We start from the raw sequence: 26070 nt of genomic DNA on the forward strand, positions 1-26070 counted from the left end.
CAAATCAGTTTCTGAAATTATGGTGCACACTTTTCATGTTGCTGTTTGGGTATTTTTTCCCAACTTCTCAAGTAAGAACTATTGTTTGATCTGATGGGGGAGGACTTCTGTGGTTCACCCATCCTGATATCATTTACAGATTTTTACAGGCTATGTTTCCCCTTCGTAGCTCCATGTAGGGTGCTGTTATCTTCTCCAAATCAAGGGAGATCACCAGGCTGAACTATAATCATACTTATTTCTTACACATCGAAACACTCTCCTTTCCTGCTCTTTTATCCTATATTCACAAGGCTCTTATATCAGTTTTTTTTTTCAGTTTAAAAAATTAACAAGCTGTGCAGCAGTGAGATGGTTTTAGCCTGCACGAGGAGCTCTGATTCCTAACATTCATCCCAGAGACCTTCACCTTCTGCACATTGTGGTCTGACACGTGACAGTGACAATGCAGCACATACAGCCACTGGCTTCATGACGTCTGTGTCACCCTACCATCATCAATGCCATTGTGGTTATGTTTCACATTGTCTTGAGAACTCCAGAGAAGACACTCTTGGAAGCTTAAAGATTAAATAGATGAACTATATAGGCTTGGGATGAAAACAAAAAACACGTAAATTATGTAAAGATATATACATGCCCATTTTTAAAATTAACATCACGTTATTAAAATGCTCTGTGTTCTGTTACATTGTATTAAAATGTCATGTCAGTCTCACCTTGGTGTCTTTGTTCTTATTGCTCTTCTGCCCCGGATTGTTTCTCCCTCGCTCCTCTCTGCCGTGGAACCCATACTCAAAAAGAGCACACACATTCCATCCTCCGGGATAAAGGTCTCTGCCTTCCTCCCAAACTACACTAGTAGTGTTAGCAGCTGAGCGAAATGTCTCTAGAAAAAGAAATGTTGGCTCAGCTCCGGTGGGAAGCAGACTAAGAACACAGGGAAATTGTCGGTGGTTTCGTAGAGTAGGAAGCCAGCAGGTGGGGGAAGAAGGGAGAGGGGTCAAGAATGGAAGCATCAGTAAGATAGGACACAAGGAACAGGTGTCAGTCAGCTCTGGCCGGGCAGCTGATAAATTCTTGGACCCATCTGGGAGTGCTGATGAAGAAGAAGAGCTAACTGGGTTCTGGGGGACCCAGCAGCATCCTTTATCCCCTCACTCCTGGAAATGCAAATCCTCCCCTTTCTTTTTCGTGAGCTTTTGGAAACGTAAGAAAAAACTTTTCTGTGTAAAGAAAATTATATGGAAGTTTCTTTGGTTATAAAATCAAACTAAATTTATTTGAGGTAAATATTAAGGAATCTAGTTCTTTGATATTTGAATTCCTGCTTAAAAATCTTGGTAAACAGAAGGGGGAATGAAGCACGAGAGACTATGGACTCTGGGAAACAAACCGAGGGCTTCAGAGGGGAGGGGGGTGGGGGAATGGGATAGGCTGGTGATGGGTAGTAAGGAGGGCACGTATTGCATGGAGCACTGGGTGTTATACGCAACTAATGAATCATCGAACTTTACATCAAAAACCAGGGATATACTGTATGGTGACTAACATAATATAATAAAAAAATATTATTAAAAAAATCTTAGTATTCCATTTATAAATCTAGAAGATTTTATCATTTGCTATGAAAGATGTTTGACAAATATTTGGTCTGGTGTATAAACTTGGTAATTAAATTCTTTTTTTTTTAAGATTTTATTTATTTAATTGACAGAGATAGAGACAGCCAGTGAGAGAAGGAACACAAGCAGGGGGAGTGGGAGAGGAAGAAGCAGGCTCATAGCAGAGGAGCCTGATGTGGGGCTCGATCCCACAACGCCGGGATCACGCCCTGAGCTGAAGGCAGACGCTTAACCGCTGTGCCACCCAGGCGCCCCTAAATTCTTTTAAACTACATTTAAATATGATATACACTCTTTTGTTTTTAAGCACCTCAATTTTCTGACTTAAGAAAGCTTCCACAGGTTTTAAAAACAACCTTTATAATATAAAAAAAAGAAACAAAAAAATATACAAATATGGCTAATTCCAAATCCTTTAAAATTTTTCCATACTGTGATAGACATGGTACAATTTCAATTTTAAATAACAAGCCTAATATTTTGAATTTTATTAACTATAAATTTTACCTCAATGAAATTGATTTTTAAAAAGTATAAATTATTTGCTCTATTACAAATTTAAAATTAGAACTACGAATTAGATTTGGTATTCTAATAGGTCAAACTGTCTTAAATAATGCAAATACATAGAATATAAATATATACAAATTCCATAGAGAAAATATAGATAGTAGGTTTTGATTCTATTGCCTATTTCTATAGTTAGCTCTAAAATCTTGCTGAGTTTAAAAGATGCCAAACCACTACAGAAATTATTATGCGACCCATTCCTGAAACAAATATTTACTGAGGCTGCCATGCTGAGCACTGTTTCAGGTGCCCGGGATACAATTTAGAAAAATTTCCTGCCTTCCTAACACTGTTGTGAGGGGAGACAGGGTGATGGGTATTGAGGAGGGCATGTGTTGTGATGAGCACTGGGTCTTATATGTAACTAATGAATCATTGAACACTACATCAAAAACTAATGATGTACTATACAGGGGCTAACTGACCATAATAAAAAATACACATTCACAATAAACCAGAAAATTAACAAATTATATTTAATCATGTTCTGTGGGAAATAGAAAAGAAAATGTTGCAGGAAAAAGAGGTCTGGTGTGAGTAAGGAGATCATAATTTTAAGTCGAGTGGTCATGTTGGACCTCATTTAGAAGGTCACACTTGGGCAAGGATTTGGACAAGAAGTTTGTTGTGTGGACATGTGGACAGAGAATAGTCCAGGCAGCAGGAAAAGCTAGTGAGAGAGCCCCGAGGTGGGCAAGCACTGGCTTGTTCAAGGACTCAGGGAGGTCACTGTGGTTGAAATGGAGTGGAAGTGGAGGTACAAACTCCGTATGATCCAGCAATTCCACTTTTGAGAATATATCCAAAGAAAATGAAACCAACTCGAAAAGATATCTGCACTCCCATGTTCACGACTCCCATGTTCACAGCAGCATTATTCACAACAGCTAACACATGGAAAAAACTTAAGTGTCCATTAATGGGTATACATATAATATCCCACTAGATATATAGGTCCACATCTTGATCTGTTTCTCTAGTGGAATATTACTCAGCCACGAAAAAGGAAATTCTACCATTTGCCACGACATGGATGGACCTTGAGGACATTATGCTAAGTGAAATCAGTCAAACAGAGAAAGACAAATATTATATGATCTCACTTATATGTGGAATCTTAAAAAGCAAAACTCATAGAAAAAGATCTGACTCTAGTAGAGGTGATGGGGAGGGGAGGGGGGACTGGAGGAGGGTGGTCTAAAGGTACAAACTTCCAGTTATAACATAAATAAGTCCTAGAGATGTAACGTACAACGTGATGATTAGAGCTAATGCTGTTGTATGGTATATAGGAAAGTTGTTAAGACAGGAAATTATAAGGGGCGCCTGGGTGGCTCAGTCATTAAGCGTCTGCCTTCGGCTCAGGTCATGATTCCAGGATCCTGGGATCAAGGCCCGCATCAGGCTCCTCTGCTGGGAGCCTGCTTCTTCCTCTCCCACTCCCCCTGCTTGTGTTCCCTCCCTCGCTGGCTGTCTCTCTGTCAAATAAATAAATAAAATCTTAAAAAAAAAGAAGAAGAAATTGTAAGACGTCTCATCAAGGGGAGAACATTTTTTCCTTTTTCTTCTTTTCTTTGCATTATATCTACATGGGAATAGATGTAAACCAAACCACCATGCTGTATGTCTTAAACAGATACAGTGATGAATGTCATTTTTTCTCAAAACTGGAAAAAATAATATATATTTTTTATAATCTATTTATTCTTAGCAAATCTACCAAAGGAGGCTCATACTCTGAAAGGACTCGTGGAGTTCCTCTCGCTAAGGAGAACTACTAACGAGGAAAGATCAGAGGAGTAGGTTCCATTAATTAATCCGTGGGGAAATGGAACTGATGCTTTTCTCTGGTCATCAGGGAAATCTCCAGTGGAGAAACCTTCCCAAGAAGGCTTTAGAAACAAGCAAAATGGTCCAGCTGATGAAGTGAGGAGCTTCAGCCTCATAAACCCAGGAAGGATCCCCTTCGTCGCTGCCAGAGGTAAGAGGAGAAGGCACGTGGGTCCAAGATGCAGGCTTGTCCTGCGTCGAGGGGACAGTGAATTGCCTCCTGGGTAGAAGAAAAGGACACTTCTCTTGTGCTCCTTCTATTCCCCTAAATAACAATATTTGTGGACATGGTCGAGATTGCATGAATGGCTGAGTGGAATTAGGCTCAGGAAGAAGAGAGACACTTGTCGGATTAAAAATTAGTGATGATGTTATGTTTGGTCTGCGGTGTGATGATGGAATAGTAAGACTTTTCCCCCTAATAATAGCATTGTTCCTCTGCTTTCACAGCCTCAGAGTTTCTCTAAATTAATTCTGATCCCGGACGACACCATTTTACATACTGGCCTCTGTTCCTAGTCATGTGAATATAAACCAAATAACATGAATAGAGAGGTGAGAGACATCTGAGGAGCCTATTCCTGAAAACCTTATTCTGAGGAATTGAGTCAAATTGAACACGGTTTGTAGCCCCCCAGACTAATTTTTATATTCACCTTCCTTTCTCCTGGTGGGACTGGTCAGCTCGTTTCTCTCCTTCCAGACCAGTGGGTAAACTTTGAATTGGCACGTTCATTTCTGTAGAGTAGAACACTGATTTTGCTAAATCATAAATGTCCCAGATTCTATCAAAAAGATTAACATCACTCACTTAGGGGAAATAAATAGAGACGCCAGAAACACAGCAAGACAATAACTCTGAGTGCCTAGGGGGTCCGAAATACCTCAGTTCTAAGGCTGTAGTTGTAAACATCTTTGAGCTGATTTGTAAGTGGAGACAGTAAGAACCTGGTCTGCGGCCTCCCTGATTCTCTGTGTGTGTGTCAGGGGTTCCGCTGAGCTAAGAGAGCATTGAACAGCGAGTGTCAGAGAGCGGATTAAAGCAACACTGAGCCCACATGAACGTAGCATGAAGCTTTTGGTCACTTACTGTGATAGCCCTTTGCTATGATGGCACGAGCAGAAGGCTGAAAACAGAGACAGTGCCTCCCCCCGGCCCCTATCATATCCCCTGAGAAAATGAGCACAGATCAAGGGTCAGGTGCCCCTGTGCAGACGTGAGGGTCACTTCACTGTTGAAGGAGCCCTGAATGAAACACTCCAGCAGTTTCATGGACTCTGAGAAGGAGAGGAGGGTACAGGGTGGACTAAGTCAGAGCGGGGAGAAGTGACCCCAGGGTTTCTCTCCCTTGTCCCCTAAAGAAGCCTCAGAAGAGGTGTCCAAAGAGGACCTTGGCCCAAGGCTGCAAATGGAGATGGAGGAGTGCATTTGCTGGGGCAAAGGGAAACATGCAAAGGGTGTGAGTGGCCCAAGGAGCCCTAGTCCTCGCGGCAACTCTCTTAGAGGCTGCGGTGCATGGGCTGCGAGCAGGTGCCAGGGGGAGGGCTTTCTCTGGGAGGCCTGCCTGGGAAAGCCTTTGTCATAGCCCGCAGTCAGGTCTGAAAATCACACAGGGTTTCCTCCAGACTCCTCAGTGCATATATATTTTTGAGGGGGAGGGTAGAGTAGGAGAGATCTCCTCTTCCCTTATTATTTTATTCCTATGCCTTAGACCCTTAAGTCCTTTATTCAAAAACTTTGCATAACTTACATACGTAGGAGCGGAGTTGCCGGATGACATGTTAAGCGTATGCTTGACTTTATAAGACGCTTGCTAGAAGATGCTCTTCCCTGGTGGCTGCGCCATGTTGGATTCCCACCAGCGCTGTAGGAGAGACCTAGTTGCTCTGTACTTTCCCTAGCATTTGGCATCACCAGCCGTTTTGTTAAAAAAAAAAAAAAGACCATGATTGTTCTTAGAGATGTGCTATGGTAATGTATCTCATTGTGGTTTTAAGAGTTTTGAGTTTTCACGTACTCTGGATATGTCTTTTGTTGGATACATGTCCCACAAATGTGTTCTCCCAGAATGGCTTTTCTTTTCATTCCCTTAATAGTATAGTTTGCAGAGCAATGAATTTTGGTGAAGTTCAGTTTATCAGTTTTTTCTTTTACATACTGTGCTTTTGATGTTATAGCATATACATTTTGTTGAACCAAAGGTCGTAAAGATGTTCTCTTCTAGTTTCTGGGAGATTTTTTATGGTTTTTGGTTTTACATTTAGGTCTATGATCCATTTTGTGTTAATTCTTGTGTATGATGCAAGATGGTTTTTAGCACATTTGTTTCCAGTTTTCCCAGTGCCATTTGCCAGAAATACTTTTTTCTCTCTGTTGAATGGCTTGGCCATTTACGTGAGTGTCTATTTTTGTACTCTACTTGGTTCCATTGATCTACGTGTCTATTCTTTTGACAAGACTACACTATCTTGATTTTTTAACATTATAGTGAGTCTGGAAATGTATATCAGCAGTCCCGTCCTCCAAATTTGTTCTCTTTTTTCAAGGTGTTTTGCCTATTCCCTTGTCTTTTCATATATATTTTAGACTTAGCTTCTTAATATCTATTAAAAACACTTTACCTGAGTTTTAACTGAGATTGCTTTGAAGGAATCATGTATGATCTATAATGTACACACTCTTATATATGCATACTCATGCCCCAGATGTTCTGTAACCAGCAGAAAAATGAATGACAATTGATAACTGTAGAACACTTACAATAATCTAATTTTATGACAAGCCGAGGGATTTACATGTATACATGTAATAATCAACACTTCCTAATTCTCTATGGGCACTTGGTTTTCTAGAAGCTGCTGAACTGATATTTGTCAAATTTAGTCTATATAAAGCAGTTTTTAAAAGATCTTTTTCAAAATATATATTCAGTTTTGTAATGAGATCTCTCAAAAAATCTCAGAATGAGCCAAATATTTTTATGTTTCAAATGCCTAATGTTAATTTAGAATTTCAAACGCCATTCTTTAATAAAGTTGTAAGCTTTATATTGATTCTGCTTATAAGTAATTTTTCAAATAGTATCAGCTCGAGGGAAATATTTGGTTGTCTTCCCAGGGGAATATTGGCATACAGCATAATTAAGTGTTCTAATTTAATCATATGAGGAACTCATTTTTAAATGGCTCTACATTATCTCAAAAGAGAACTTACCTTTCAAACTCTTTGGTGTTCTCAATATTTCTCTTTGATTTTCTATCTCTGTTAGACTAGGTTTCTGAATTGCCAGGGGAATAGTCCCAGGTGCACCTGATGAGTTTCCCTGTACTACCTTTAGAGACCTCTTGGTGCTTCATGAGACTTTCAAGAGATCTAAACTGTGCTGGACTCTCACATTTTGGCCCTCACTTTCTCATTCCTTGATGGTCTTTGTTGAGGTATAAATAATCTGTGCAGGGAGACTTAGCTATCTCCATAAAACTCTCTGCTTCTTTCCAATATCTCTGATGGACTGACGTTTAGAAGTCCTACTGAAAGATTTCAAGAACTAGGTTCTAAAGAGAGAACTCCCAGTTCACACACTCAGCCTTCTTTGTTCTTCCAGAACCCTCTAAAGCTCAGTTTCTCCCAGTTCCCTTCCCTCTGTGCTGGCCAGTTTTCACTAACTTTATCTTTCCTGCTTCTGGGAATAGTTTCCTACCATACCTTCACCTTGGTATATTTCCCTAAAACCTTACCCTCTTCTCTAATCACACTAAGAGCTCTGTGGTCTGAAAAAGGAGCAGAATACTGAAAACTGGGGTTTTTTCAGAAAGTGCAGATACAACTTTACAATAACTATGTAGAGAGGAACATAATTAGAAGTTTTGATTATCTAATCCATAGTCAGGAAACATTAGAAAATTTATCTGGTATGTAATTCACAATGATTTGGGGGAAATTCTTATAAAAGGTGATTATATTAGTACCCCTAATAGTCTACTTTATTTTAGCTAGTGGAGCTTATAAACATGACATTACTAATACCTTATTTGTTATTATTTGCCTCCTTCATTGGAATATAAGCTCCATGAAAGCAGAATGCTTTCTTCACTACTGAATTCAACAAGCCTACAGATGTACTTGGCACATAATAGAGACTAAATGGATCTCTGCTTAATTAATGGAGATAGATCATTAATGGAGATAGATCATCTACCTAAAGCATTTCTTCCTTTGACTCTTATATGAGCCAAGAGATCTAACTCTTTATATTTCACCTAGGGAGTGAGCTGTGTCATTCTACCCATAACAATTAAGGCCGTTGAGACCATGGTAAGAACTAACCAAACTTCTACGGTGACAGAGTTTCTCTTCTCCGGATTCCCCCAGTTTGAAGATGGTAGCCTCCTCCTCTTCATTCCTCTGTTCATCATCTACACGTTCATTGTTATCGGGAATCTCACTGTATTTTTTGCAGTCAGGATGGACACGCGTCTCCACAATCCCATGTACAATTTCATCAGCATCTTCTCCTTCCTGGAGATCTGGTATACCACAGCCACCATTCCCAAGATGCTCTCCAACCTCATCAGTGAGAAGAGGACCATCTCCATTACTGGCTGCCTTCTGCAAATGTACTTCTTCCATTCACTTGGAAATTCAGAGGGGATCTTGTTGACCACCATGGCCATTGACAGGTACGTTGCCATCTGCAACCCTCTCCGCTACCCTACCATTATGACCCCCCGGCTGTGCGCCCAGCTCTCTGCAGGCTCTTGCATCTTTGGCTTTCTTGTGTTGCTCCCGGAGATTGCGTGGATTTCCACACTGCCCTTCTGTGGGCCCAACCAAATCCATCAGATATTCTGTGACTTTGAGCCTGTGCTGCACTTGGCCTGTACAGACACGTCCGTGATTCTGATTGAGGATGTGATCCATGCTGTGGCCATCATCTTCTCTGTCCTGATTATTGCTCTCTCTTATATCAGAATCGTCACTGTGATCCTGAAGATCCCCTCTGCTGACGGCCGCTGGAAGGCCTTTTCTACCTGTGCATCTCATCTTGGTGTCTTTCTGATGTTCTACGGCAGCGTGTCCCTCATGTACCTGCGATTTGCTGCCACTTTCCCACCAGTTTTGGACACAGTTATTGCCCTGATGTTTGCCGTTCTTGCTCCCTTTTTCAACCCTATCATCTATAGCTTGAGAAACAAGGATATGAAGATTGCAATTAAGAAGCTTCTCTGTCCTGGGTCGCCTGGGTGGCTCAGTCGGTTAAGCATCTGTCTTTGGCTCAGGTCATGATCCCAGGGTGCTGGGATTGTGCCCCATGTCAGGCTCCCTGCTCAGTGGGGAGTCTGCTTCTCCCTCTCCCTCTGCCCCCCCACTCGTGCTCTCTCTTGCTATCTCTTTCTTTCTCTCAAATAAATAGATAAAATCTTAAAAAAAAAACAAAAAACAACTTCTTCTTCTCCGCCTTCAGACAGTGTTTAATGCACCTGCAAGTTGATGCTAGCTCTTAGCTAGCTCTCACTTTGGATGTTACCCCGACATACCAAACCATAAAATTAACATATAACTCATTTATTGTCACACTGATAGTTTCTATCTATTTATTCCAGTTCACGTGTTTATTCTATTTATACACATTTAATGTATCATGGACTACCTGTTTAGACCATCGTAGATGCATAGATAATAGAAAGGAAATACGATGTTTAAGCCATTAAAATAGATCTTGTAAACATTAATTTTATTGTTACTATATAAGTATTATTGTTATTATTATTATTATTATTATTATTATTATTATTGCAAAGGCATTAGCAACAACCACAGATTATAAAATAGAGTGGCTAAGAGTGTAAGATCTGGTGTATATTTCACTGTACTACATACAGGTGTCGTGACCTTAAACACGAAGCAACTCTGGCAGGTGTTGGCCACATCTATTACTTCACTGTGGTGGTTGGTGTGGTGTTTGTCTATGTTCACACTCATCACATTGCATACACTATGTATGTTTTTTGTATACAAATTATATCTCAATACAGTTGTTAAAAATGAAATAGACCAATTCACACTGTGCTCAATCATTAGAAATACAATTTTGCCAATTGAAATTTTCTAAGACCCCTCCTGTGACTTTTTTCTTTAACTTGAGTATAGTGGACACACAATGTTACATTAATTTCAGGCGCACAATATAGTGATTCAACTTCTCTATATGTCATGCTGTGCTTCCCTCAAACGTAGTCACCATCTGTCACCACACAACACTATTACAACATCACTATGTTCCCTATGCTGTACCTTTTATTCCCATGGCTTATTATTAATTTTGAATTTCAAGGAAAAATATTATAAGGAGTTAGACAAGGAAAATAGGCCCCCAAGTCACTGGAAGAAATGTTAGACAAAACTCAAGAGAGAAAGAAAGCATGTCTTCCCACCCGAAATCCCATACACATTTCCGAGAAGATAACACAGTCAAAGCAACTAGATTGTGAAGAAGAAGAGGAAGAAGAAGAAGAAGAAGAAGAAGAAGAAGAAGAAGAAGAAGAAGAAGAAGAAGGAAGAGGAAGAGGAGAGGGGGGAGGAGAAGAAGACGACAGTGGAGGAGGAGAAGAATGGGAGAAGGAAGAGGAGGAGAAGAAGAGCTTTGGGTTCTAACAGAGCACAGAGCAGTGGACTGAGCGCATGGAGTACAGAATAATCTTGTGAAAAAAGGTGCGACATTGACTGTCGATAGAGAGGTGAGCAGGACCAACGTAAATTGTTCAGGGTAAGAGATCCACATGCATTTGCGGCATGAGAAAAAAATGACATTGTCCCCTCACTTCAATATTGGCACAAAACCCCAATGACCCGTCTGTTATGAAATGATCTTATTTTCTATTAAATATTCATTCAAGCTTTTTTCCTGGTGTCAGTATATTTCTTTCAAGACTTTCCACACGTGTGTGTTCATGCGAGAAGAGCAGGACCAACACAAAAGTGCTCTTTGCATGACTCCCTGATAGACCTTTGTACCTGGGCCAAGAACCACCGTGGTGGAGAAAGTAGTTTTCCACGTTCAGAGTGAGAAGTACAATCAGGAAAAAATACTTGATGACAACTTTGATCCTAAAATCTAGTGAGAGAAGAGTACAGGGGGGATCTTTCCGCTACTTAACCCCTCGAGGAAAAGTGATGCTTCCCTCGGCAGGAACCCCTGTGACACCTACTTCTCCTTCCTGCTAGTCCTTGGGATGCTTGTGAAAATAGCTTTCCGTTCCCTTTTGGAGGCTGGAGGCATATCAAGGATACAGAGACCCAGACAGACAGAGGAGACCCTGTGGTCTTTGGTCACGGTGAGTGCAGAAGGCTGTCTTGAGAAAGAATTCACTCACCATGCGTAAGAGTAAGAATGTCATAACCGGAGGATCAGAAGCTTCAGATGTCGGTGGGGTGCAACAGCAAGGGTAGGGGGAGACCGTGCTGGGCACAGGTCTACATGAAACACAATACTGCATTATGATGCCATCTTTTGAGAGGTCATTTTTTTCCCAGACTTGATTAGGACTGTCACTCAAAGTAACTTGTCATACTTCCCTTTCCAAACAGTCCCTAATTTTCTTTGTTCACGTGTCTACGCCTGTCTTGTGGGCTACATTATAATTTCACCCAGTCGCTGGGCTCCAAGTTATTTATTTGACACCAACAATTTTTTGCACACCAACCCTGTTCTAGTTTCCTGCCCTGAAGGAGGAGCCTGGTCTAAAGAAGGAAAAACCAGTAGTTGCTGACTGTTATGAAACATGACACATCTACTACAGAAAACCCAGTGTAACGGTGCCCCATATTCTGGAGTGTTTATTGTATTCCTGACACTGCTTTAAAGCACGGGAAGTACGTTTACACATATTGGCGGGGCAGTCAAGTGTCTGGGTGGGAACGTGTCCCTAGAGATACAGTGCACGGATTTGCATTCTGACTTCAGCTGAGAATCCCTGGGCACTGTTTTATCCATCTGCACCCCAGTCTTCTCATCTGTAAAATGGGGATCATCTTACCTTGTTAGAGCGTTAGGTAAGAAACATAGCATGTTCTTGGGGCAGTGCTTGCCGCAGTGACTTCATACCCCGCCACACTATACAATGTTGTTTTTGTTATTGTAAAGTGTCTACCTATTCTTGAAACCTTATGAGCCAGTATTAATATTTTCTCCATCTTACAAAAGAGGAATTAAAGGCCTAGAAAGGCTAAACAACTTGAAGTGAGTCCGGAGGTTTATAAGCAGTGGAGAGCACCTGCTTCTGACATGCAGAGTTTTGACCAATACTATGTATTGCTCTTGTGCAGGAGAGGGGGCGGGGTGAGGAGTGGTGGCTACGCAGAGGACATGATACACGCAGGAGCCTATGGTGATCCCACAAAGCAGCGTGCACGAGGGGACTCAAGGGGAACAGCATTGGGGATGCTAGGAGGAGAAGCCGGAGCGAGTTCTGAGTCAGCCATGTGGGTTTGGAGCTCATGAACCCACTGGGGAGCAACATCTGTAAGTAGTAATAGTTGAGATCTTGTAAGTGGATGAGATCACCACAGGAGCAAATAGAATTATCGAGAGCAAAGTGGATGAACAAATAGAATTATCGAGAGCAGAGAGCCTGAGGGAAACAAGCACTTGGAGAAGAGTTTAAGAAAAGCAACCATATGAAGGGGAGAGAGACAAGGAGAAGTAAGAGAAAGGATAACTGAATGAACACAGCTAAGTGGAACAGAAGAGAACACCCAAGCCAGAGCCACCTCTGAGAGCCTCTAGGAGTATGTACTGTAACTCCTATTACGTTTATTTTTATTCATGCCCCTTGCTCTTAGGGATGGAATCACAGCAGTGGAGGAGGAAAGCTGCAGGTACCAGGGCCAGAGGACTGCAGTCTCCATTAGCACGGGCAGGCAGGGTGTTGCTAAGCTTGGCTGGAAGAGTTTCGTGCAGAAGTGGGGGCGAGGGCACAGCCGTGTTGTAGGAACACGAGAGGCGCGGGGAGCCGGGTTCTACCACCCTTTCAAGAAGTTGCCTGTAGGGCAATGGTTAAGTTTCGCGCAGATATTTACTTAATCCTCGGATTCCCTATTAGATAAGTACTGAGTACTGGAGCCTGAAAGAGTAAGAAATTTGCCAAAAGACACATGGATAGTAAGAGGCTCAGTTGCGGTTTCAATGTAGATTCCAGGCCTACATTCTAATCCCCTAGAACAGAAATCTCCATAGAGGAATGTGCAAGATGGTCCAATGGGGTGAAAGAAAAAATAATACAACTTCTAGAATGTTTATTTTTATTCATGCCCCTTACATCTAGAATTTAGTATTATTATATACACATATATTTTTAATTATTAGATCATAAGATAGTAAGTGTGAGTAATTTATAAATGCAAATAGTTGTATTAGTGGTTAGGCCGAACATAATTGCACCATTAAAAACATATGGAGACATTTGTTTCTGTGATTGTGCCTCTCAAGGAGTGAGAAAACAAGTCAAATACTAGTCAATATTCACAAGAGTGTGACATTAGGAAAAAATAAAACCTTCAAGTTATTCCTTGTTATTCGTTCGTGGTATTTAACTGTACACCATCCTTTCGTCTCCACCTCCTCGTGAGCCGGTTTGTGCCTCTCCTTCATTCACAGGGAGCTCTGCTGGGCGTGCAGAGTGCAAACCTGTCAGCAGTGACGGGGTTTATCTTCACTGGCTTCCCCCAGCTCCAGGCTGGTGGCCTCCTGTTCTTCTTTCCCTTACTCTTCACCTACACCTTTACTGTCATTGGGAACCTACTGATCTTTGCTGTGAGGCTGGAGACCCATCTCCACAATCCTATGTACAATTTCATCAGCATCTTCTTCCTGGAGATCTGGTATACCACAGCCACCATTCCCAAGATGCTCTCCAACCTCATCAGTGGGAAGAGGACCATCTCCATTACTGGCTGCCTCTTGCTCATGCACTTCCTCCATTCACTTGGAAACTCGGAGGGCATCTTGTTGATCCCACGGCCATTAACACGTACGTTGCCATCTGCAACCCTTTCTGCTACCAGGTGATCATGACCCCCCAGCTGTGTGATCAGCTCCCTGCAGGCTCCTGCATCCTCGGCTTCCTCATCCTGGTTCCTGAGATTGTAATGATTTCCACACTGCCCTTCTGTGGGCCCAACCAAATCCATCAGATCTTCTGTGACCTGGTCCCCGTGCTGAAGCTGGCCTGTACGGACACGTCCATGATTCTGGTTGAAGATGTGATCCATGCTGTGGCCATCATCATCACCGTCCTAATCATCGCCCTGTCCTATATCAGAATCATCACCATGATCTTGAGGAGCCCCTCTGCTGAGGGCTGGCAAAAGGCCTTTTCTACCTGTGTGGGCCATCTCGCTGTCTTCCTGATTTTCTTTGCCAGTGTGTCCCTCATGCACTTGCGTTTCAATGCCACCTGCCCCCCAGCTTTGGACACAGCCATTGCACTGGTGTTTACTGTCCTTGACCCATTCTTCAATCCCATCACTTACAGTCTGAGAAACAAGGACATGAAGAATGCAGTTCGAAACTCTTCCGTCTTTGGAAAGCGCTGAACACGTCTAAAGGTTAATTCTGAGCTGCAGGTCTCCCTCCACCATTTTAATGTTTCTCTAACAGATTAAAAAATGAAGCTACTCTATACTTATTTCTTCGCCACACTGAACTTTCTGTCTGTTCTGATTACTTTTCCTTATATCTAAGGAAACACGTCTGGACTCTCTGTCATAGTTATATCACCTGATGTATACATGGTCAAGAATTTCTTAGGGGGTTGAAGGCTTTGCTTGCTTTCTTCTGAAGAGTTGTAATTAAAGGCAAACTCACTCACCACTTCAGAAGCTGGCCGTGTGCTTCGGGGAATAGATCTTGCGAAAGTTTTCTATTTCATTATGGATCATGGATTACCCAATAAGGTTTATTGGGAAGCAGATTTCTTTAAAAAAGCAAAACCAATACTTAAGGAAGTAAATTATACTTTTATTTTTAGTTGTGTAATTCACTCTTGATCAGAATAATAAACATATACATTTAGTTGACTAAATTATTACTATTGCCAGCCTTGTTCAGAAAGGAAGTCCGGTGCGGGACACTATTTACACCAAAACACTTCGTGCTCACGGATGCACACGGGTAGGGGTCTTAGTCATTGCTTGCCTCCTAGGGCCAAGCACTTTCATTTTCTTTAGCAGAAAAGTCTTCTGCGCATCCATCAACTGGCAGTTTTAAATGACATACGATTCATTTGACTTCTTAGCCGAAAGCGCTAAAAACTTTCCTCTCCTTGCTATATCCAATACTATTGTCTTAAGTGTCTACCGTCATTCATGTACAGCCATTATAATTACCTTTACAAAATGCAAGTACAAATTTTGGTCTGAAGATAGTAATTGTATCCTACATGTTTAAATTTTCTTCCTCAATTGTCCAGGAAAACAACCAAAACTAAGTTCATATTAATTTCTTTAGATACTCCAAACCCAACAAAAAGGAGAATTACTGACCGATTTCCCTGATGAATAGAGATACTCCAAACCCGAAAGGCACACAGGACACAAAACAATACTTCCCAGCACACATCACACTCATCCCTCAAAAAAACCAGACGAAACAAAACAAAACAACAACAGCGACAACAACAAAAACCTGTGTCAGTCCTAAGAAACAAGGAAAGGTGACCTCAATAGACAAAATGCTAATACTCTCTTAAGGTCATACTATATATGAAACAACATTCATGGGAATTCAATACAGGCAAGAGAAGGGCCTAGTTGAGAAATATTTTGAAGTAGACTTTTTGATAAAGTGCTGCAAATTCCAAACAGAACTTGGATTTTGATAGATACAGGGCCTGTAGATACAGGTTCATTGATGGATATCGAGAATGTTTCTGTTCATTAAATGGTGGGTTTGGCACCTCACGCTTGTTCTTTGGCGCATGGCATACTAAGTAAAGTTGGACATCTTTGCCTCAAAAGTCTGAGTTTAGGATGTCACAACCAACATAGAAAAAGTGCACGTTAGTGACTGCCTCTAATAGACTTGGTCTACACCTATATTTGCCATAAGAATTAGAGTTCTGAGTCCTACCAAGGAAACCATTAAAATTAAAGGGCCACTGATACAGGCCCCCGGGAGTGGAGAGGAGACTTTGGACACAATGCACAAACTTCTGTCCTACACGGCATCCCAAGCTGTACCCAGTGATTTTGAACATGAGTCATAGTCATCGAAAATAAAGAAAACAAACAACAGTAGATAAGGAAACAAAACATTATACAACAAAATCTCTACTTGACGCAGGCGTGCACCTCACGGCTTCCTGGTACCCTAGAAAACCAGAATTCATACAGTTATGTCCTAAGTCTGTAACAGCAGGTGTTGGAAAGACAAATGCAACACGGGAGCAGGAGAATCCACAGAGAGACGGTGGGGTACGTGTAGTGCATTCAAGCTGCGCTCCCACATACAAAACTCGCTACTGTCACTTAACTATTCTATCGCTGCCCATACCAAAGGAGAACAAACCAAAAGATTGAGAAATGATGCCGTTAATCTGAAAGCGTAATGATTTCTCCAAGTGTCACAAATGGTTTGATACAGCTCAACTGTTTATACTTTTCTTGTGGTGCTTTTAAAACAAGAGTGGGGAGAAGAAATTTTTTCTTGCTTCTGAAAGCAACAAGCTTATTGGAATTAGACAATAAAGAGCCCGTGCAAGGATGTCCTTCTATGTTGCTGCCATGGGTGCCCATCTGCCGATGAGACGCTCGCTTGAGTGTCTAGGAGTCACACCCACAGCGAAGTCGGTCTGCTAGGGCAGAGGGGGCACGATTGTCATTCAACCCTTTCCAACTCTAGACTTCCTAACACCTGGATGAGGACAAATACAGACTCACGAAGCATTTCTTTTTCTTAAAACAAGTGAAGTCACTCTCCTTTCTTGTTAATTTATACATTTGCTCATAGAAATAATTTCATTTCTAGAAACAGTGAACAGATGAACCACAGATTATATCTGAAAAGTAAACTTGCCAAATGTTGCTGGTACTAAAAACAGATTAGTTTCCATGGAGGGGGTAGATAATCTAGATGAAATTGCATATTCAAAAGAGCATATAAAATATTTCTTAGCAATTAATTTCTGTAGTAGAGCTGCACTCGAGAGAGAAACAGGAAGGAAAAAGATCTTCCCTGATTATTTTCAGTGGTTAAAAATACATGTACCTTATGCAATGATAGTTAATATGAATTTGTTTTTATAAAGTATTCTAAGTCCCCAACTTCCTTCTTAATACTGCGCACCCTTGAGCCACACGCACTAATCACATTCATGTGAAGGGGGCAACCCCATTGTTATGTTACCGTATCAAGAAACTTCTAAGACTGGGGCGCCTGGGTGGCACAGTGGTTAAGCATCTGCCTTCGGCTCAGGGCGTGATCCCGGCGTTCTGGGATCGAGCCCCACATCAGGCTCCTCCGCTGGGAGCCTGCTTCTTCCTCTCCCACTCCCCCTGCTTGTGTTCCCTCTCTCGCTGGCTGTCTCTATCCTGTCGAATAAATAAATAAAATCTTTAAAAAAAAAAAAAGAAACTTCTAAGATATTTTCTATAAGAATGATAAAGAGAAAAAAAGTTAATATATGTGTTGTATTTTACAATGTTTGGAACACACTGTAAATAAAATGGTATACAAGAACTATACACCAATCTTTCATATATTTTGTGGAGAAAAATAGGAAATTTAAAGAGTTCATCAAAATCAATGGGAATAATTTGAAGGAGAGCCCCATGCGTGTTGTTGGAAGGAAAAAGTGGACGTTCTTCCAACGTCTTCTTTCGTACTGCCTCATTTTTCCAAATGACATGTTTTCACAGAAATTGTTCTATTTTTTCTTCACTAATTTAGTCTCAATACTTAACATGCCAATAAAGCACCTTCAACACTGTCCTATTTCTTGTGTGTTTTTGTAAGGAGGGGGTCCTACCAAAGCTGTTCTTTGTATGGAACCCTCCCAATTCCATACCAAATACAAAACTGGTTAAATCATAATGATAATAAGAAAAAGCGGTAAGAATGGTCATCAGGATCTGTGAGTCTTCCTTGGAGCACTGATTCCCCTTTGACCTGGAGATCTAACAAGAAGTAAGTGCAGAGGTGCTCTGATAATTGACCCCATGAGAGCAAAGAGTGCTTTCTGCTTATAGGCAGCGGATAAAGCCTCAGCGGAGCTCATTTCCCCTCTGGCGTGTTCTGTAGGATGACTATAACAACTCTTCCAGGGAGGGTGAAAGGACATCTGGAAATGCAGAGACCCAGGGAGAAGGAAGAGCCCACCTGCATCTGGCGGAGGTGAGTTTATGGTCACTGAGGTCTGGGGAGAAAGCATCCGTTTCCTACATTTGGGATGAAATACAACCCAAAGACTCAGCGAAGATCTGGGGAGGCTAGAATTTGGGCACTGCCCCAGGACTTCTGAGAAAGTCCCATCGTTGGAGCTCTGGGCTCTGCATATTTTCAATGAGAAATTATACCCAATTATTTAGACCGTGTGATGGTCTAAGATATGAATGCTTATACTTTCCTTCCCACCTGCCTTGCTTCTGGATTTTTCTGGCTTTAATGATGTTTGCAAGTCTGCTCCAAACCTATTCATTATAAAAGAAACTACTTTCAAGTGCTTAAGACATGCTAGGGGGTATGAAAGACAAAAAGCTGATCCCACCCTGACCGGAGTTCCCTGTGTAGTGAAATTAAACGGAAAGGATTCCAGTGAAATGGGGTAAGGTGTATGGTAGAGGCTCTGTGGAGGACACACAGATGAGAAAAACCCAGATGCGTGTGTGTGTGTGTGTGTGTGTGTGCGCGCGCGCATGCATGTGCGTACATGTGTACCGTGTGTGTGCATGTGCACGTGTGTGTGGATGTCGGGAAGGAGACGAGAGCACGGCAACAGTCATGAGGCTTCTGGCAGGACACAGTGGCTGAGCTGAAACCCGAAGGAAGCCCAGGAGTATCCCAGTGAAGAAGAGTGAATCCAAGGGCCTTCCAAGACAAGGGTTGATATTCACAAAGCCATCCCAGGGAAATGGCAGTGAGCCCTGAAAACTGTCATAGAGCGGCAGGAGAAAGTGGCAGGTGGGTATACTGGATCTGTGGGTCTAAGGTCCAGGAAACACACTTGTGCTAGAGACAGAGGTTGGACGACTATGCGTTGCTCATCAACAGACAGTGCAGAAGGACATGATTTTAGGGGTCGTGTACCAAATGGGTAGAGAAGATGGGTCCATAACATATAAAATGTGGAAACAATGATACAACACACATCTGGGAGGAAGCTTCCCTATAGGAACAGGGCAAACCTGGAGTGGGGTTTCATGAGAGCCAAGGGAGAAAATCTTTAAGTAGTAGTGATCAAGAGTTTCTGGTGCGAAAGTATGATCATAATAGAATAACTGAAACTTTCCATTGCTTTGCAATTATCGTGTCACTGACATGTAGGACAGAATGGCTTCTGTAAGCGGCAGTAAAGAAAGAATTCACACAGCAGATTGTTGAGGAGTGAACAAATCTGAACAAGATATTGTTAATATTACTCTTTCAGACAGCTGATCTAGGAAGAAAATGATAATAGATATTGAGCATTACTGCCAGGGACTTTGAGACGTTAATTCATTTAATACTCCCAATTCTGATCACACTAGTATGTTTTCAACTACAGAAGAAGATGTCGAGTCTCAGAGAGATTATGTACCTGACCCATTATTATTCAAATAACAGGTGGCAGGATAAGAATTCAGGCTCAGTATGTTTCATTGGAGCCCATGCTATTAATCATTAATACTGTCTCCTAAATAAAAAGATTACAGATACAGGCAAGTCACTGGTTATTTTTAACCTGGGAAATGTCAAAGCACAAACACCAGGTAACCAAAATAATGTTTATTTTTACACTGCATTGATTTCCTTCTCTGTTAGTTGGGTATAACCTCTCCCTCATTCACAGGGAGCTCTTCTGGGGATATGGAGGGTGCAAATCTATCCGTAGTAACTGAATTTCTCTTCACCGGGTTCCCCAAGCTCCAGGATGGTGGCCTCCTTTACTTTTTTCCTTTACTTTCCATCTACATCTTTATTGTGATTGGAAACCTATTGATCTTCTTTGCTGTGAGGCTGGACACCCATCTCCACAATCCCATGTACCATTTCATCAGCATCTTCTCATTTCTGGAGATCTGGTATACCACAGCCACCATCCCTAAGATGCTCTCCAATCTGATCAGCAGTCAAAAGACCATCTCTTTTATTGGCTGCCTCTTGCAGATGTACTTCTTCCATTCACTTGGAAACACTGAAGGAGCCTTGCTGACTGTCATGGCCATTGACAGGTACCTCGCCATCTGCAACCCACTCCGCTACCCGACCATCATGACCCCCCGACTATGCACTCAGCTCTCTGCAGGCTCTTGTGTCTTTGGTTTCCTCATCCTTCTACCTGAGATTGTGTGGATTTCTACTCTGCCATTCTGCGGCCCCAACCAAATTCACCAGATCTTCTGCGATTTCACACCGTTATTACATTTAGCCTGTGCAGACGCCTCTATGATCTTAGTACAAGATGTGGTTCATGCTCTGGCCATTCTGATAACAGGTCTGATTATTTCTGTTTCTTACATCAGAATCGTCATTTTGATCCTGGGCATCCCTTCAGCCGAGGGCCGAGAAAAGGCCTTCTCCACCTGTGCTGCCCACATTGCTGTCTTCCTGCTATTTTTTGGCAGTGTGGCCCTCATGTATCTTAGATTCTCTGCCACGTATACGCCATTCTGGGATGCTGTCATCGCTCTAACCTTCTCTGTCCTTGCTCCCCTTTTCAATCCCATAATATACAGCCTGAGAAATAAGGATATGAAAGATGCTATTAAGAAGCTCCTTTGCCCTCAAAAGGTGTTTAATGTACCTGGTAGGTGATTAGGCAGGAGTCCTCTATGTAAATGGAGCTTCTTCACAAAATACTGGCCCCACAAACACTAGAACTTAAAATAATTATGCAGTTAGTCCAAATTTCTTCTCGGCTAGCTGGTAAGTAGACTGACGAAGTTCTCTGAGGACTTACAGACACGACCAACATACTAATTCCACTCCTAGGTTTTTAGGATCAGTGGACTGTTTTCTTTCCTGTATCTCCCATTTTGTTTGATTTTAAATATTTTATTTATTTATTTATTCATTTATTCATTTATAGAAAGAGAGAGAGAGTGGGGCGGGGTGGAGCAGAGGAGGGAGAGAGGGAGAGAAGCTCCCTGCTGAGTGCAGAGCTCCAAGCTGGGCTTGATCTCACCACCCCAAGATCATGATCCCAGCTGAAACCAAGAGTCAGACGCTGAACCGACTGAGCCACTCGAGGCACCCCACATTTGTTTGATTTTAATTTAAAATTTAATTTTAAAATGATTGATTGTATAAATATTAATAACACAGGTATTGCCTTTTTTTTTTAAAGATTTTATTTATTTATTTGACAGAGAGACAGCCAGCGAGAGAGGGAACACAAGCAGGGGGAGTGGGAGAGGAAGAAGCAGGCTCATAGAGGAAGAGCCTGACGTGGGGCTCGATCCCAGAACGCCGGGATCACGCCCTGAGCCAAAGGCAGACGCTTAACCGCTGTGCCACCCAGGCGCCCCAGGTATTGCCTTTTTTGATACCATCTCTCTACAAAGCTCACAGTGACCTGATGGAACCCACGTAACTCACTCCCCATGACACTAAGGTGACTTCTCCAAGTTCTTTCAGGGAGTTACTGGACAGGAAGCAGAAGCAAGAGTCCCTGGCACCCAGACCATAGACTTGCTCCCTTATCTTTGTTTTCTTTCCAGTCAGCCTTGCTGGTATTTTGAGATCTATGCGCTGGTGTGCTGTGCATGGGATGCTGTCATGAACAGGGGCATCATGGACTGTACTTGGTTCTATGCTAACTTCTATAAAGAGAAGTTGAGTAGATCAGATCCCTACCCATAGGAACTCACCATCTTACGTAGGATCGGTGTGAGAGTGTTAAGACATAATAAATGCATATATTTACATTTATAGTCAATGAAACTTATTGATGATTGAATTGCCCTCTTTAAGAAATTGTCTATTTCCCCTACCATATCTGTGCTAAGATATATAGCTTGTGGGGCGCCTGGGTGGCACAGCGGTTAAAGCGTCTGCCTTCGGCTCAGGGCGTGATCCCAACGTTATGGGATCGAGCCCCACATCAGGCTCCTCCACTAGGAGCCTGCTTCTTCCTCTCCCACTCCCCCTGCTTGTGTTCCCTCTCTCGCTGGCTGTCTCTATCTCTGTCGAATAAATAAATAAAATCTTTAAAAAAAAAAGATATATAGTTGGTGTAGGAGTTTTAATATAATACTATGTGACTTGGTAATAAATTTTTTAGAACTCAAAATTATATGCTAAAATTTGTTCATGTTTCTACAAAATACTTATACCAATTCAGTTTAAATATGGCAAAATATTTCACTGATTAGATATAAAAATTATTTCTCTATTTTGAACCTCTATACTGTTTCCTGACTATCACCATTCTTATAAATATGGCAATTACCATTTTTTTGCATAAAGTTCTTTCCATTTCCAAAAACTTTTATTTCAAGATGAATTTCAAGAAACTGACTTATTAAAGTAAAATGTGCAAATATGTTTATAGCTGTTGGTAAAGGTATTGTTTTTGCAAAGGCTGCACTGGTAATGCATTACTGCGGCACTTTCAATATAACTTTCATAGCAACTGATGCGATTAAATAAGAAGTCTGGTTATTCTGCGGAGCAGTCAGTTCTATCACTGACAAGTTGAAATTGCAGTAGGACTATAACAGAGTGATAAATTCCAGTGGTAAATTGAGTTATTATCTTGGTTCTTCACATCCCTGTAACAGAATTATAACTCCACAGATTTGCAATGAGTGGATTCATGGCGGGTGGTGTATACTTCCCTGCCCCACAACTTTGGATCGGCCTTTTTCATTATTTGATGATGGGGATGTCAATGGACATTCCTGAGATCAAATCTGTGCCCCTGTAGTTGGGTTTGCTCCCAGTAGCTGCTTCTCTTGCAGCATTGGACCCATGAGGCCATGTGGCCTGAGAGTCCCTGGTACAGAGAATGAGAGACACGTGGAGCTGACCTGAACCCAACCTACGTGAAGGCTGGTGTCTGGAGTCCAGAACCAGAGCCCAGAGCCGGGAGTCCAGCCTAACTCACCTTGTTGCAGCTGGTGAACAGACTCACAAGTATGAAGCTAAATGATTATTGTTTTAATACCTGCTGTGTGGGGGCTTTGTCTGACACTGTGCCAGCGTGAGATGGCAGAAATCGAATAACCAGTGCTTATTATCTGAATCTTAAGATCATCTTTTAGGTTGTACGTATTTTAGAATTGTATTGTTCATTATTGTTTTAAATAATTCTATCATTTTCAGAAAGATTACTTGCATCAAATGTGTAGTTACTTACCCATGCTGCCCGGTTGTGTGTGTGTGTGTGTGTGTGTGTGTGTGTGTGTGTGTGTGTGAAAGAGATTTTACACATTAAAGGGATTTTTGATCATTTAGAAACAGAGCACGTGCTAAAGACGTGACTCGGTGAAGGCAGGGGTGGGGTAAAGAAATTTAGGAGAGTCACGCTTTGGAAGTTACATTCTCTTTTCTGTCCCATTGTCTTCATCATTTTTCTGGCTTATAGTTACCGCATACTTGATTGGTGCTTGAAAACAGAGTCCTAGCATTGAAAATCTTTCAAGGTAGAATAATAGTTCAACACAACAGCTCTTCAAACCATGTGAAAATAAGAAATAATGCACAACATATTGAAGCATTGTAGAAATTCTCTTTTATTCTTATTGCTTGCTGTACGTACATAAGCAAAATGTTTCGTGCTAGCCCGAACATAGCACAAAATTCATATGAATTCTCTATGATAGTCTCTAACTAGAAACCACTGCATTAGGTAAATTGGTGTATCTTTGTCTGAAGCCATAATATCATTCCTTATTGCACATTTATTTAGTTTATTTTGGGTGAGAAAAATCACTATACTTAAAGAAAAAGACTAAAAAAACGAGAGAATAGAAAAAAAAGCTTAGAAGGAAATCAGCACCTAATCTCGAGAAGTAATTGAAGAGAAGGCTCATATTGTAAGGCTCCATAGTTACATAAAGAGATGCCTAAACTTTTTATTAAGGCTCCGTGTTGGAGGGGTGTAGAGACAAAGAAACACACATACCCAGCTGTGAATGTAAACTGGTGTAGCCGTTCCGCAGAAAAATCGGGTAGAGCTTAAATTAAACTGAAGTGTATCCTGTCCCAGTCATCGGGGTCCCAGGAATATGTCCCAAAGGCATTCCAACGTGGTAATAAATCTACATGCGTGAAGATGTTGTTAGCGTGTTGGGAAGTTGGAAGCAATCTGTGGTCTATTATGGGGAAAAGAGATACTTAAAATATGATGAATGAATACTTCGGACGGTCATATACTATAAACTTAATGAGCACAAAGGAACATAAGTAACTAAAAAATAATGCTGACTGAAAAAAAAAACAGCAATGCAATGAAATCAATTCAATACAATTGATGTAAACAGAAAGTATACGTGGATAAAATACAAATGCGTGTTTTGCAAGAAAACACACACACAGAAGATATCTTAAAATTAAAGTTAAGTAAATCAAAATAGCTGTATAGGGAGAAAACAGGAGGAAGAATGAAAATAAAGGAAAATAAATAAAAATAAATTTCAATATACATTTAGATGTAATCTTTTTTTTTTTTTTTTTTAGCAAAACAGATAGCAGCCACTTGTGTTACATTTTCTGAGTTAACAGTACGTTTGTTTGTGTCTCTCCAAGTCACAGCACAGAGATCTATGATTTCCACATAAAATAACAGCAGCATAATAGTTTGTATTATGATCGTCTCTTCTGTTACTCATTTAATCCCTACTGCTGCAAATTTGAGTTGATTTCAATCATTTTAAATCATAAACAAGGCCACAGTGCAAAACCACATATAAGTCTGCACCTTGCAATATTGTTGTAGGATTAATTCCTGGATATGTAGCTGCAATATTCGATACTATTCGGGATTTAAACATCAAATAGATAATGCCCAATCACCATTCTAAATATTGTAAAGATTTATACAGCCAGCAACACTGAGGGCTTATATTTCAATACATTATCCAATGCAACGTATAGCGCTCGTTGTATTCTTTGCCAGTCTAAGCAGACAAAACAAACAAAATAAATGCAGTCACACATTTATTGGAGAATCACTGGAATAATTTATTTAATAATTTATTTAATAATTTACTAATATTTAATAACCAGAGCAGCTCTTTTCTGTTGCTCTTTTAACCCTTAATTATTATGTGTTGACAATTTTTCTATTGATCCCTTTGTTTTATAAAATTTCATAGCTTTCACATTACAATTTCATATAATTTACAAAAATAGCGCATTTTTTCAATACATCGAACGTGGCTGAAACTGTGTAAGTTTCTGAGACTGACTTCATACCACTTGAAGGCAGCCATTATCTGAGTTTGGAATTGATGATACAGAACTAAGTGTCATTGTGGGTTTCCAAGCAGATGTGTTTCTATATAGCGATCAATGTCTTTCATGGAGTCTCATAAAATAATTACAATGCTTAAAATTCAATAGGATTTTAAATTCCAAATTAATTTTCAGAGTAACATTTTAAAGTGAGGAGGAAAATAGCAGATACTGTTGGTTCAGTTGTCTAACCAAGACCCATTGCTAAACCTATTATTCTTTGCCCACCTCTGTTAAGGCAGTCTCACCATTGAGATATTGGCAACAATTTGCTAGGATTTCTGGGAGAGCTTTTGCTGATGGGCTCTCAGTCCCACTATTTTCTGCCTTGAGTATGCAAATGATGCCTGGTACTTAGAGATCTACTTTGCATCCCTAAGGAAAAGTCCAAG

General features: G+C 41.1%; 2 protein-coding genes and 1 pseudogene across 2 annotated transcripts; all 3 read left to right on the plus strand.

Annotated features, from left to right (window-relative positions):
• Positions 1 to 5541: 5541 nt before the first annotated feature.
• On the plus strand, positions 5542 to 11144 carry LOC113246701 (olfactory receptor 6K3-like). The gene is made up of 4 exons (XM_048225164.2): positions 5542 to 5556; positions 8290 to 8340; positions 8398 to 9269; positions 11051 to 11144. The coding sequence occupies exons 1-4, from the start codon at positions 5542 to 5544 to the stop codon at positions 11142 to 11144; spliced, it is 1032 nt and encodes a 343-aa protein (XP_048081121.2).
• Positions 11145 to 11400: 256 nt separating this feature from the next.
• On the plus strand, positions 11401 to 14636 carry LOC113246702 (olfactory receptor 6K3-like; annotated as a pseudogene).
• Positions 14637 to 20047: 5411 nt separating this feature from the next.
• On the plus strand, positions 20048 to 21034 carry LOC113246720 (olfactory receptor 6K3-like). The gene has a single exon (XM_026487393.2). It carries the CDS (start codon positions 20087 to 20089, stop codon positions 21032 to 21034), a length of 948 nt encoding a protein of 315 aa, XP_026343178.2. The 5' UTR covers positions 20048 to 20086.
• The last annotated feature ends 5036 nt before the right edge of the window (positions 21035 to 26070 follow it).

The sequence above is a fragment of the Ursus arctos genome, unplaced genomic scaffold, assembly GCF_023065955.2.
Source record: "Ursus arctos isolate Adak ecotype North America unplaced genomic scaffold, UrsArc2.0 scaffold_2, whole genome shotgun sequence".
Taxonomy (NCBI): domain Eukaryota; kingdom Metazoa; phylum Chordata; class Mammalia; order Carnivora; family Ursidae; genus Ursus; species Ursus arctos.

Bases quoted from the DNA above. Each gene is read 5' to 3' on its own strand.
- LOC113246701 (XM_048225164.2), top strand. The intron at 8,341-8,397 runs GTAAGAACTAAC...GGATTCCCCCAG, and splicing joins TTAAGGCCGTTGAGACCATG to TTTGAAGATGGTAGCCTCCT. The intron at 9,270-11,050 runs GTGGCTCAGTCG...ACCTGGGCCAAG, and splicing joins CTCTGTCCTGGGTCGCCTGG to AACCACCGTGGTGGAGAAAG.
- LOC113246720 (XM_026487393.2), top strand. From the start codon at position 20,087: ATGGAGGGTGCAAATCTATCCGTAGTAACTGAATTTCTCTTCACCGGG.